We start from the raw sequence: 14,687 nt of genomic DNA, 5'->3' as shown, positions 1-14,687 counted from the left end.
AAATTCTAAGGCCTAAGTATAACAAGGGAAATGTGAATTTTGTGCCATACTCAATAAATTGGAAAGCAGATGGATAAAGAGCCAGACTAATTACCCCTGGAGGCCAGATAAACGCTGAGGCAGAGAGGAATGTAAAGTCAGAAGTAGATATAAATCTATGAGAAAGGTCTCTGTGCCCTGCCCTCCCTACCCCAGCTCTCCAAAAGGGAGAGGTATGATGGGACTCCTAGCTAGATTTGAGGATCCCAGGGCTAAAGGAATGAAGCCTCACTTCCCAGGGTATCGCATAGGGATGATGAATCTAAGAGAAGAGCCTACACCTAGCTTGGTACTGGTGTGGTAGAATAGCAATGGCTACATGAGGCCTCTAGGAGGAAGGAGCTGGGAGAAGTCTGAGTGTCCCCAGGCTGGTAGAAGGAGAGAAACTGACTTTTCCAGTAGCCCTACAATGAAAGAGAGAGAGAGAGACAGAGAGGCAGACAGACAGACAGACAGACAGACACACACACACACACACACACACAGAATGAACCAGAATAAATGCAGAGTCAGGTCTGCAGAGGTCTTGTGCCTGGATCAGGGGATGCTGCAGCAAATGTTACTGAAGCTTTGGATGGTTACAGCTCAGTGGATGCCTGGAAGTGATCATGAGGATTTGGGGTTAGATGGCTGCCCCTGATGCCATGATGCCATGTAAACTCCCTAGAACTTGGATGTCATCCCAGGGAGGAGGGAGTGAGCAATCCTGAAGTGACTAGGAAATCACTAAATTTGCTTGAATTTATCTGGATGTATCTTTTCTGCCATGTGTCAAAAATGAGATGCCAGTTACAGGAAGATAAAGAAAGTTATGTTTTTGCAAAATGGAGTTAGTAACCTGTGAAAATATACCTCTACCATAGAACCATCTTCTAGGAAGACAGCAATAAGACACAGTAAAGGCATGAATTATTAGGGGCTTCTGGACTTTACAATTTTTTTGAGGATTAACCTTAAGACTTCTTATTTCCCCGCTTGGAAGAATTTCCTAACCAGTCCTAGTGTACCTTTTCAGCCTTCGTTACTACAGTTTAACAGGTATCCTCAGATCATTTAAGGAATGTAGGACTTACAGATTTCATTAGTGATCACTGAAGAGGACGGCCAAAAATCTGAGAGTCATCCTTGGTTCTTCCCTTTTGGTCACAAATCCTGTCCAATCCATGAGCAAATTCTGTGACTTTACCTCCAAAATATATCTTAACTCTGAGCACTTTACACAACCTCCATTACTATAACTCTAGTATGGAATTCCATTTTTCAGCCACACTGGTCTTCTTCCTGTCCCTTAAACATGCCAGGATTATTCCTGCCCCCGGACCTTTGCACTTATTATTCCTTCTGTTTGGAATACTCTTCCATCAGATTTTCACTTGGCTAACTCTTCTTACCATTCAGGTCTCTAATTTAATGTTACCTCCTTCAAGAGGCTTTCCCTGAACTCCCTCCCTCCCAAACTCCCAGTTAAAATAGTCTTTGACCCCAAGTCATTCTCTATCATAATGCCCTATAGCACTCACTGGTACCTGAAATTATTTCATACCTCTATTTGTTTACATGTTTATTATTTGTCTCCTTCCCACAGAATGCAAGCTCCTTGAAGGTAGGAGGTTCTGTCATGTTTGCCCTACTGTATCCCTGGTGCCGAACTTGGTAATGATAGACACTCAATATTTATTTACTCACTGTTTAAAAAGGTAGAAGATGTTGAAGACTGGAATGAATCTAACCACAGGACATCACCTAGTAGCCTTTTTGAAAAAAAAAACATTCATATCAAGGTTTCATTTATGTGAGTTGCTTTTTCCTTTCAGAAGCAGAGTGCAACCAAGCATTCCAGTTAACTGAATGTTCTTGTTAGTTGACTTCAAGTAAGTTGAAATTTTACTTGATCCTCAGGGTCAAGTTTTTAGACTTTTGCATGGTGATGAAGGAGAATTATAAATAATTAACCTGCGTAGGTTTGCCAGGTGAATTCAAGGAGAGTCTAATTGAACAGATGGGCCCCAGTCCTCTAACTGGAAGGCTCTTAGCTGATTTGACTTTGTCAGATAAGAAAAGAAAGTGAAGTCCTGAGATGAGTTCCTCTAGGGAGGGGAGTTTCAGAGTTCTCACAAAGATCTGGGAGTCCTGTGTGATGTTAATTACCCTGGTGTTGTCTGAGAAGAGTTGGCAGCCTCAAAGGGAAGGAGGACTTAACCGCCTTAGGCTTTCTGGGCTGTGAAATGCTCTCATAAGCAAGTAGGTTACCTGGGAGGACTAACGGAGATAGGCTAATGAAATCCATATGGTTGGTTACTTTGGGCAGATGGCCTGCATGGCACCTTGGAAGCACCTGAAGTTTCTAGGTGGTCTTCAAGGGCAGCTCTAAAGTGTACACGATGAAGTTGTTGAATCTGCGGGCCACAAAGGACTGGCTAAAGATAGACTGAGTAGGAGATGAGGTTAGTAGTATTTTATGATAGAGTAGGAAGGGGATCAGGAGGATGGAGGAAGGATATTAGTAAGCTTTCTCTCTCCTTCCAAAGCCAGGAAAGAACCCACCTCTCTTTCACTGACCCAGCAGAGATTATTTTATTTCTCAGAAGCACCCCTCCCTCACGTCTCCACAGAGCCTTCTCTGGACAGTCTTTATGCTTTAGTTGCTCTATTGCTGGGCCCTTTTCCTAAAGTCTGCTGGGATTTGTAGAACCCTTCACACTTTTAAAGAGCTTTTTGTGATATTATCCTCTTACCAACCCCATAGAGAAGGTAGAGCAGAGAATATTCCCCTTGATAGATGAGGAAACTGAGACCAAATGCCCCTTACCCAAAGAAAAACAAGAAAATCATTAGTGGATGTGGAACTAGAAATCATTTTCATTTACTCTCCTGTTCTTTCCAGTTCTATCCACGCCATGACATACCCTTGGCATATCAGAAACTATAACGAGCCATGATTGCTGCATTTGTGGCATTCACTCTAGTTTTATGGATGTCTTCCTTTTCTTTGCCTTCTTGGCTCCTTTTGAGGTTGCCAGAGCATAGAAAAATGTCGTTTAAAAGTGTTTACAGGTTTCCTTTTCTAACTGACCCACCCAAGAGAATAAAAACAAAAATCAACCAGGAGATGATACAGATGCCTTAACATGTGCTGCACTAGAGGCTTGATTCATGCATAACATCCCATGTTTCTGGAATACTCACACCAGAAAGGCATTGAGATGGAATGGAAAGAGAACCCCATCTGGACTTAGAGCATCAACATGTACTCAGAGCTCTGGCTCTTCCTCATTGAGCTGAGTGACGTTTGGCAAGTCATAATGTCATCTTGCCTCAAGTGTTTCTTTTAGGAAGTAATAATACCTGTTCCGGTTATATGACAGGATTGTTGTGTGAATTGAATATTGTAAAACATGAGAATATGTGTTGAAAATTGACAGCCCACTAGATTGTGAGCTCCCAGAGGGTAGGGGTCATTTCTGTTTTATTTATCACCTAGTTGACCTTCCTGCTGGGGTTATGGAGAATCATTAACCCTACTGTTATTCGCCATGAGCACACCCATAGATTGGGACACGCTGGGAGGTAGCTCCATAGAAACAAACACTGTCAGCTACCCTGGACGGCTGATCATCAAGTTCTCTGAGAAGCCTGTATTTTAAGTCAATCTATCCCCCAAAATAACCTCCAAATGCAGTGAAAAAAACCTGCCTAGGTATTTTCATGTGATTCGGCAAAAGACAGAAATTTAATTTTGTTTACAGAGATGGAGCCTCAGTGCTTAGCCTGGAGCTTGACACATAGAACATGCTCAGAAAATAAGAACAGTTAATGAAAGAGTGATGAATAAATAATGGAATCTAGGGTATTATTATTAGTCTGTCTTTGTTGCCACATGTTCTCCTTTCTCTTGTAGACAGATATTAGGTGTGTTGTCAGTTGTGTGGATCGTTGTCAGGTCAACCTCTACGCCCTTGAAGAGTGTCCTTTCTACCCAGATTGAGACTTGCCTGCAAGGAAGACCTATGGAACCACAGATCCCTGACTGCTAAGGGATGGGAAAGGCCCACACCTGTCTGAAGGGATCTTTCCCTCTTCCAGAGGCCTGTTTGGCCAGGCCTCAGCATCTTCACCTTGTACCTGCCGCTCCACATCCAGTCTTTACCTGTAAGTTCTATGAGTCTTTCTGTGTAAAGTATTATATGGCATAGGAAAGCAAGATTTTTTTTGATAAGGCGGAATCAAAACAGCCTTGTCAAAAAAAAAAAATCTTAAAAAAAAATTACCAAGAAGTGTATACAACAAATGTCTCTGACCTACCATTCCTTGGTGTCAACTCATTTCTTGCTGCTGCTATTATGCCTTCCCTACTGTGTGTGGCTTGGCTGTGTCCCCAAACATTTGGTCACATCATATGTGTCTTCCAACTAATTAAATTTGGTTGCAGTTGTCCAGGTATATTGTCTGTCAAGATCTCAAAGTCACCATAGTGCTCAGTGAGAAAATTTTTAACAAAAGAATTTTTACATTTTGATGTGTCTCCTAAGGCTGGGGGATGGGTTAAGGAGTAAGGGAGGTCTACCGTGTACATAGCTCAGTTGTAATGAAGCCTAAAGATTAATGGTTAGTTTTCTTGTCATGTCAAAATGTCAACATGCTCAGCATAGGTGAATTTGTGGAGACATTTCTCTCCTTTTCTCATATATTTCAAAAGCCCTATATTAGATAAACAATAAATGTTGAAATGTGGATTCCAACTGAAAATGCTTGTGTGTGTGTGTGTGTGTGTGTGAAAGAGAGAGAGAGAGAGATTCTGAATGTATAAGCAGAATCTAAATACTATGAGCAGGGACTGCTTCCCAAATCAGTTTGGGGGGTTCTTCTATTTGCCACCTGCATTTAAAACAAATTAAAAATTAAAATGACCGATGACAACAGTAATAGAGTCTAGAGTTGAGACAAAACATTCTCCATGAGTAATTCAACTGTGCTTCATGGGGCTGCAACTCCAAAGACAGGACAGTCCCCTCCGTGGTCTCCAGATAAAGTTCAATTCTTCTGTACTGCCTAGGGTATTGGAGCAAGTCACGTCTCTCCCCACTCCTCTCCTTTTATATTTATTTTCTTAAAGGGGTTTAAATTAGTATTAAACATTTCATTTTAAAAAGGAACCTCTTTTTGTCCCCTGAACTATCTTCAATGGGGATATGGCCAAGTATCTGGAAGAGAAATCAAGCATTGTAGTGGTCTTCTAATATTTCCAGGGGTCTGAAAGCAGAGAGAATTTTGGAATTGCTTTTTCTCCCCAGTGCTACTTTTTAACATGAATCTGTATTGGGTTGAATTTCCAAAACTGAGTGGAGAATGATCGATCATTTTGGTGCAGCTTTCCAAATCATAATGGTGTTTCTCTGAGCAAGGACAATAAAGCTGTAGACATGTTTTTTAGCATGGGTGCCTCCACCTCTGGTTGAGACATTTAGTTTTGGAGCTACTGTCTAAGGAAATCGGTTTTCAAGTTAAGAGGGTTGATGGTAATATTTCAGATATCTCTTCAGCTTCATGCACTTCCCTCAGTCCCTCCTTGCTTTTCCTGATGGAACATGTCCCTCTGTCCAGTGACTTTATGTAATTGTAAGATAACAGCTAAGGGTAGCTCAAAAAATGAGAGAAACAAAGGAATCCTTTAAAAATACCATCATTTTAGTGGCAGCCTTACCCAGGATGAGTAAAAATGTCTGCAGGGCAATTCAAAAGAAATTTTATTTTATTTATTTCTCTCTCTTAGTAGAAGAACTAGAGGGTTGGCCCCAGGCTGTTTTATGGTATTACTATTTGGTCCCTGTGGTTTTAGTATGCAGTGAGAATGGGAAGTAACGAGCTCATGTTATGTTTGTAAATGTTGCACGTGATCTTGTTTTATCCTCTAAAGTTCAGAAGGCTTGACATCAGACGTCCCTGATTTTTTTGTGTATGGAGGAGTTACTGTTCTTAAAATTGTCTTGAGATCATTGAGGGTTGAGGGGGAAGTGACCTGCTATGGCAGTCAAGTCCCTGAGTGAGAGATGATGTGTTCCTGCCGGCTGCCTTCTCTGGTCTATGGGGTTCAAGAAGGGGTAGAGGAGAGGACATAGAGAGGATAAATGGCTTGGAGACCAATTGGTTGGCCCCCCTGTATTATATGAATACCAAGCATACCCTTTGTTAGGTTTACATAACTTTTTCGGTACAAGGAGGCTAAAAGAGTTGACTTTTCTATAGTGCTCAGTTCCACTTTTAGATCATCAACTTTAGTGTCCTGCCCTGAAGAACTTACCCACAGAATTCTAATGCTGTTACCAGCAACCAGTTGGAGGGAAAGAAAAAGTGGCATGCAGGAATTAGAAAATGATTTGCACTTCCTTATAGCTAGAAATATCCAGCTCCTTCTCTAATCAGATTTTCAAAACAGCTCCATTTCCATACGAATTACTTATTGGCTATAAAGGTTACCAGGAATTGGTGAGCATTAGAAACTGCAAACCAATTAGAATGTGGCAATAGCATTGCTCAGAATTAAATGTTGATTCAAATTGGCTTTGGTAATAAGATGCTCTTTAATGAAACCATCATCGAATGGATTAGTAGATGCTTTCCTGGTTTTTGACAAAGACACAAAATGAGTGGGGATGGAATCTGGGCATAGAGACAGTGACTGGTCACTCTTTTTTTTTTTTTTTAGAAGCTTAGCCCTGCGCTAACTACTGCCAATCCTCCTCTTTTTGCTGAGGAAGACTGGCCCTGACTAACATCCATGCCCATCTTCCTCTACTTTATATGTGGGACGCCTACCACAGCATGGCTTTTGCCAAGTGGTGCCATGTCCGCACCCAGGATCTGAACTGGCGAATCCTGGGCCGCAGAGAAGCAGAATGTGCGAACTTAACCATTGCGCCACGGGGCCAGCCCCATGGTCACACTTTCAAGCCTTTGTGCCAATAAATCTTCCCAGAGAGCCTCCTTTGCCTGCTATTTGGATGAATGGCCTTCGAAAGCTTAATGGGAATTGATGCCATCTATTGATTACCATTTAAAGCACACCTTCCTAATTTCTAATCGTTGTTTAAGGAAAAATGTTTTCCAGTGGAACAAGTATCTCTTATCAGAGAGTTCAAGTCTGGTGTCTTGATAACCTAAGCAACTTGATGCCTATTGGGATGGTGAACATAAGCCCTGTTGAGGTGATACCAAACCAGATTTTCATGGAGCTGATTATTTGCCGACTACTCAACAGATGGAAATCCCAGGTTTCCTAACCTGAAATGTGTGAGTGATTTCATGGGGGCAGGGGACTATTCCCAGATAAACTTCTGGGACTGCCATAGTAGTGAGGGTCAAGGCCAGGTTAGCTGCAGAGGGACTTCATATTATTTTAATGCTTCCAATACTGGGCCCCTCTCCCTGGTTGGGGATTATGACCTGCTTGATAAACAGCGGTAGGGGTAAGACAGGGATATCCTGAGCCAATAAGAATTCTTGGAAGGGTCTGAGAACTTATCTTTTCTCTTTCAGGGAATGAAAACAATTTTTAACTAATTGCTATAATTTCAAGAAACATACTTCGCCTGGTTTCCCATGAAACAGTTGGACAAATCTCATGATAATACATGAAGAAATATGTTTCTTACTGATTTCTTAAAACGGGCTGGTTTAGAACTAACATTTATTTACTCTGGACCTTTGAGGAAAAGTCAGCAGTTATACCTGCCATTCAAAAACTTGATTACCAGTGGGAGAGAGCGACTAAATTTTTCATCTCTACCTACTACACAAGTGGCTTCCGGATCATTGCTAAAACCAGTTACAGTGGTTATAGTAGCAGGCAGTGGTAGCGTATAGAACAGGTCCATTTTCTAATGGAAACCACCATGTTTTCTTGGTTGGGGCAACTGAAAAAACATTTGAGTTCTTAAATACTCTATTGATAGCCTTTCTTATAGTCCAGTTGCTACAGAACAAAGATCTTGATAGTTTATGTTAAAGTGGTTTGGCCCTCATATTATCCTTTTATAATTTTCTGCTTTGACCTCCTTTCATCTTTCCCCTTGACAGTGTTGATACTTTGCTAACTTTTGTTAGTGAACTACTTGCTCTTTCCTTACTAAGATTTGGTCTATCGGGGGATGGAGGGGAGGGAATAAGTCTACTCAAGAAATTAAAGCAATTATCAGCTTCCCTGGAAATTGAATTATCAGCATGTACATGAATACTTGAAACAACTGTAATACATTTCAATAGGAAACTAACGTCTAAAATAGAATATGTAATTTTATAGTCCATCACTCCTCAGAGTCTTAGTCAGAGTCAATTACCTAACTTCTGTGAACTGCTGAGACATAAAATCACTGCTTTTGTAAAAGCTAGAAAGGAGAAAAGATATTATTTAGTTCAATCCCCTCATTATTCAAGTAAGGGGACCGACACCAAAAGAAGTGAAATGACTTGCCCAAGGACAAACAATCACTTTGTGGCAGGGTTGGAATTCAAAGCTGGGAGTTCAAACTTGTGTTCTCGACATACCACTTGTTATGTCGCACATTGAGTCAGTTCTAAAGGAAAATGAATTAGGTCACAAACCAAGTAGAGCTGTATTTATGTTACTCTACTTTGATAACATTCCCATCCTTTCCCAACCCTCCCTTAAAATTACTGTGAATTTGCCTTTGTGAGATGATAAAATAAAAACCAGAAGGCCCAATTAACTGTGAGGCACTTACTCTGAAAAACTCTTTTGTCGAGCCCGAGTCCAGGGTCCCATATGCAATTTCAGTCTGCTTAGCTAAGTCTTCAGCGCTCTCTATGGGAGAAACCATCCTCTCCACAGTCAGGAAAGCAGCAAGATTGGCAGTATAGGAAGAAATTATGATCAGGGTGAAGAACCACCAAACCCCTCCAACAATGCGCCCGGAGAGTGATCTACAAAACAAAACAAAGACCAATCCAGACCCAGAGGGGCCAGGTTTCAGTTCAAGAAATCCTTATCTTTATTTCTGGAAAGAGGAGTGGTTTCAGTGTAGCTGATGAAGAAGAAAAGTAAACATAAGGGAATTAACACATCAAACAAAAGTAACACATTAACAACAATACCCCATGTCATGATGGCATATGATGATGGTACATGCATAATGCTCTTCAGGCCTATACAGGTTTGAAAGCAAGATCTTTTTTTAATTCAGGAAAAAATATCTTTTTTTTTTTTTTTACCAGCTCCTGCTTACACATAATAATTGTAATTATCAGATTCTCCTCCTATGAGCTTTGCTGGGAACACTGGTGGAAGCCTGCTCTATTTCCTTTAAGGCAAGTGGTTCTCAGCCTTGCCTGTACGTTAGAATCACCAGGGATCATTAAAAAAAATTCTCATGCTCAGGCCCACCCAAGATCAATTAAATCAGAACCTGGGAGGTGGGACCCAGACACATATATTTTCTAAAGCTCGCCAAGTGATTACTATGCACAGCCAAGGTTGAGAACTGCTGATATAAGGTGATGCCATGGGAGAAACACAGAGTCAAAAACCTTTACATATTTGAAGAGAAATGGGTAGGTGCCAATAAATGAGCACTATTTACTGTGAGTTTAATAAATTTAATAAAGACATTGCCATTTTGTGGAGTTGGTCACCAATGAGGCAAGGAGCCATAAAATAATATTTATTATCATCTTCATGTAAGTAACTAGTGGGGCTCAGGAGCTTAGCTCCAGAGATGGAAGCACTTCTCTTTTGCAAAATGAGCCTCAGCACACAGGACAGGCCTCAAATGAAGTAGGAAACTACCTGTGTAATAGGATTTGAGAGGCAGTAAAAGGTTTGTTTCCTCTATGCGCCCCCCACCCCGTCAATAACCAAAAAACCTCAAAGCATCCTCATTGCCCTGCCATAGAAATTCTTACTATTGGAATCATCCTCTGCATTTTCTTCAGGCTTGGTCAAAGTCTAAGACTTTACTTCAACAGCACCCATTATCACATTATCCTGGATTAGTCTATCCAATTAGTACAGAATGGGACAGAGGATGGGTAAGTTTTAATATGGGGAAACTTTTGTTCCTAAACTAACTGTGCAATACCTGGAATCTTCGTTAAAATGCAGATTCAGAATATCTGAGTGCTCAAGAATCTGCACTTCTTAAGCATTACGGGTGATTACAGTGGTCTGTAGACCAAACTTAGAAAAACTGTTCTTCTACATCAGTGATTCTCAACTCTGCCTGCACATTGATATCATCTGGGGAACTTGACACAAAACAACAAAAACACATGTCTAGGCTCCACCCTAGACCAATTCAATCAGAACCTCTGGGAGTTGGGCCTAAGCAGCATTTTTTTTCCTTTTTGCTGAGGAAGATTAGCCCTCAGCTAACATATGTGCCAATCTTCCTCTATTTTGTATGTGGGTCACTACCTCAGCATGGTTGACAAGCGGTGTAGGTGTGTGCCCAGGATCCAAACCCATAAACTGGGCTGCCAAAGTGGAGTGTAGATCTTAGACACTATGCCACGGGGCTGGCCCCAGCAGCAGCATTTTTGTAAAGCTCTGGTGCAGCCATGATTGTGAGTCATGGTCCGACATCATGAGTGCTACCCAGGGAGAGGGCCTATGGGAAGTTAGGGGGCAAAGTGAGGGCATTGAATGCTCAGTGATGGGTAATGGCTTGTATTGAGGAAACTTCATCACTTTCACAATGCTGCTGAAGGCTGGCTGCAGAAATGAAAATCTGGTCCCTAGATTTTATAAAACATTGTCACGTGATCCCTAGGATGGTTCTGCTCTGTGGCAGATCCCTATCCTGGCTAGGTTATGTTCTTTCATGCCCAGAGAAGGTCCCAGGAAAGAACCCACTCTGTCATAAAGTCAAGAATACATGTGGGAGCCTGGCACATCTCCAGGCTCTGTGGGAAGAGGGCAGTTCTGGGCTGAAAACTGGCAAATCAAGTTCTTCTCTGTCTATACTCACATTTTACCACTTTAAAGTAAGTTTAAATTCCTGTGTCCCAAGATAACCATTTTTGAGCCTCTGGAAAATTCAGTTGTTTTAGATTTTACGCTTTGACCAAATAATTTTGACAGGTGTTTTGATAAATACTGTTCTTTATTGATTAACTATAATAAAAGTACTTGATTTTTTAAAAGTCTGTAATTCCTGTTGGTCCTGGATACTTAAAACTATTCTTATTTATTTATTTCTGAACATAATTACTTTTAGCTTTTTGGCTGTGAAAACCTGCTTTGCAACAGAATTTTTCTAACTGATAGTTATACTCTCTCAGGATTTTATCTGGGAACATGTCTCTTTTAATCAGAAGAGGTGAAAACATCTGGATGAGTCAGAGGGAATGTCACACTCCTGAACGCTAAAAGTGTACAGAATATTTCAATTATGAATTTGGACCTTTCATTGTCTTTCTTCATTGTTGCCATATACATTTAATTTTTTCTGGGCTGATCTGACTCTGGAAATAATCTTACTGTCTAAAAGATAAATGCTCCAAAGTAGTATCCGTAGTAATAGGGTGATAAAAATGATAACATAATAGCTAACTCTTAGTGAGCACCTCCTATGTGCCAGACTCTATTCTAATAGCTTTATACGTATCGACTCTTTTAATTCTCTATCCCTATGGTTAGGTACTATTCTACAGATAAGAAAATGGAGGAATTCCACAGATAAAGAAACCGAGTCGCAGAGAGGAGAAATAGGAAATAAATCATCTATACTTACACAACAGGAAAGAAATGCCCACTTTTTTGTATAGAATACTCATATTTTGTATAAGAAAACCTAGAATTGTGTGTAAATTATAGAAGGTGCGATTTTCCTATAAACACTGAGAAATATAGTTGCAGGAAAACCAAACATGTTTGGAAAATTATTGTTTGTTATCTGTTGTTCATTTGGAATGGAGTAGTGAATGTCATCCTTATTTGGAATGATGGAGTTTTACTGAGACCAAGGGGAAAACTGATTTTGCAGTATTTCCAGAATCATTGTTTGGTATGGAAAGGGGTGCATTCTGCTGCTGTGAATACTAATAGTAGTTAATGTATTGTCTACTTGAAATGCGGAGAAAATACAGTAATTTATGGAAATTGCACTTCTGTCATTATATTGAGACTAATGGACTGTTACTGTGTCTGTATGATCTAAAATCAAGCCATAATCTGGTTATTTTGGCCACTTTAATAACTGACTCAGATAATCATATTGTTGATCTGTATGATTCAGCTGAGACTGGCTGTTGACATGACTGAAAATAAACTTATATGCAAAATGGTCATTTTCTCGACCTCTTGTCTACATGGCTGTTGGCTTTGGCAATTACGTGGTTAATATTGTGACATGCCTGTGCATGGAGAATTTTGGTGACTATCCACATAGAAATGGTATAATAGTATCTACAAGCCTCAGCATAGATGGAACAAGGAGCTTCCTTGGAATCAGTGTTGAATGCAGAAGCTTGCATTGAATATTCTCTCCTCAAGACAGTAGTAGCTTTGACAAAAGTCTTGGTGGAATTTCTACCACTTTCTTCCCTTGTATGGCATAGATGTCTAAATCCTTTCACTGAGAAAATGTGTAGTGGAACTCATCGAGAAGAAACTCTATAAGATTTTTTACATTTCCTTTTTCTCATTAGTGAATCTATAGCCATTTAAGCCCACATTTCACATGGAGGCTATATAAAAAGTGACTGATGGGTCAGCCCAATCACATTTTTTAAAGGATCTATTAAAACAAGACAAGACTTTATAGTTGAGTTAAAAAGACCTGTCATTTTCCAGTATCTTTCCCTCCGGTAATGCAGTTTCAAAATGTTTAACATTCATTTCAAATAGTTTTGTTGCACAAGACAGATTCTGAGGTTGGCATAATGAAATGGCTGTAAAATGCTGCACATTTAGTATTTATAAAAATGCATTATAAGGAGCATATCCTACCTTTTGAAGAAATGTAAGAGGAGGAGTGAAGTTAATGAAAGTAAATTAGCAACAAGAGAAAAACAGACATAAAAACATTGCAAAATAATGAACAGTACTCTTGTTATCTGTAATCACTCAGAAACTAGAGTTTCTGAGTTAATAATAAAATGTATTTTATGACCTCTGAAATGATAATCAAAGGGAGCTATGCGCTGTAACCTTCATCCTGTAAGTAAATTTTGAAATCTGCACTTTACTAGCTTCACAAGATGAAGAGCTGGAACTGCAAACTGCTACTCCTTCGCACAAACTCTTTATCATTCCTTTTTTTCCCTTCTTTCTTCCAAAGTATGCACCATTTCTACACTCCATTCAATGCTGTGTCTCTGACAGATATTTTTTTTAATGTACAGAATCAATCTTTGGCTCTTGCAGTCTTCTCTGATGGGAATAAGTAACCATCTCCCAAAGACTGAAAACTACGGCTTTCAGCCAGAAAAGTCATGAAATATTTGTAATAAAAATCCTGCTATTACATCATTAATTTATTACCACAACACTACAGCTTTGAAGTGAATTTGCAGTAGGATGAAGACACTGGTCATACATCAGCAAAGGAAAGGATATTGCTTAAAATGGAGTCCCAAATCCCTGTTGTCTTTGATCCCATTCATTTTATACCCTTCGTATCTTTTAGTCTGTTCATGCTTTCCATTTTAGAGGTGGATCTATGAGTCAACTAACGTGGACAGATCCCCTGCACTCTCCTCCAAGGTATTTGGTATCTTGAAAACTTAGGAGGAGAATAATTCCCTTGGAATAATCTGTACACAGTAATCAGGTTCAAGTTAGTGTGTTCTCTCCATTTTCTCTGTTATAATCCCCCCGACTCTTGTGTCTTCAACTTGACTAGCCCTCAGACGTCCCTGCAGCTTCAAAGAAAGTCAGCAGGGGGAGCGTTTGTCTGGAAGGACTCAGACTCCGGGCTGCTTTAATGGTTCTATCAAAGTTTTACAACTGAGATAAATTTCAGATAAAAAAAAATGCAACCTCCTGTCAATATCAGTAAGACATTGTGGAATAATACAATCAAAATATTTGCAAGCTGTGTAATCCTTAAGGGAAGCACTGTATGGGTTCAAGAAGGAAAACTGTCTGTTTTATTTCTCATCAGAAATCAGCTATTTGGCACTGACTAAAATTTCAACTGTATTCCTAAGGAGTTTGAGGAATTAAAATGAAAATGCAATATTAACTATCAGTATTTGTTAAACCAGGATGGTTAAGGGCAGCCAGTTTAAAAATGATAATAGCTAACATTTATTGAGAACTTACTATACGACAGGCCCTGTGCTTTACAGTTTACAGATGAGGATCTGAGGCTTGCAACTTGCCCCAGGTTACATAACAGCCAAGCAGACTGTGAATCTTGTGAGACTAACTCCAGCACCCACATACTTAACTACTATGCTCCTTCCATCTGGTCACACCCACTGCATATCTCCCACTCTCTCAATCAGGGGGAAGAGGGTTGAATGGAACCTTCTCATACCTTCTCCTGACTCCTCTCAACAAATCAGTTCATATATGGGTATAACCTCAGCTTATTACATTGCCATCTGTAAAGGTGATTCAGTCTCCAGCTGAATTGCTCATTCTGAACAATTGGGGTAGTTGAAAATATCGGGCCTGATATTGACATAGA

The 14,687-nt window shown here is 40.0% G+C and overlaps 1 protein-coding gene across 9 annotated transcripts in view; it reads right to left on the bottom strand.

The window, feature by feature from the left end:
* GRIA3 (glutamate ionotropic receptor AMPA type subunit 3) overlaps positions 1 to 14,687 on the bottom strand; it is a 272,512-nt gene that overhangs the window by 48,004 nt on the left and 209,821 nt on the right. For 8 of the 9 annotated variants that reach the window (XR_011434854.1, XR_011434853.1, XM_070257723.1 and 5 more), the window contains exon 12: positions 8,778 to 8,976. The exons of the other annotated variant lie outside the window; for it this stretch is intronic. Coding sequence is in view for 6 of the 8 variants with exons in the window: in XM_070257723.1 (XP_070113824.1) it covers positions 8,778 to 8,976 (199 nt within the window). In the remaining 2 variants the exon portion in view is untranslated. The remainder of the gene's footprint in view (positions 1 to 8,777; positions 8,977 to 14,687) is intronic. 9 annotated transcript variants of the gene reach the window in all.

This window comes from Equus caballus, chromosome X, assembly GCF_041296265.1.
Source record: "Equus caballus isolate H_3958 breed thoroughbred chromosome X, TB-T2T, whole genome shotgun sequence".
NCBI classification, from domain to species: domain Eukaryota; kingdom Metazoa; phylum Chordata; class Mammalia; order Perissodactyla; family Equidae; genus Equus; species Equus caballus.
The sequence above is the reverse complement of the archived record's forward strand: the minus strand, read 5'-3'. Positions and strand labels throughout refer to the sequence as shown.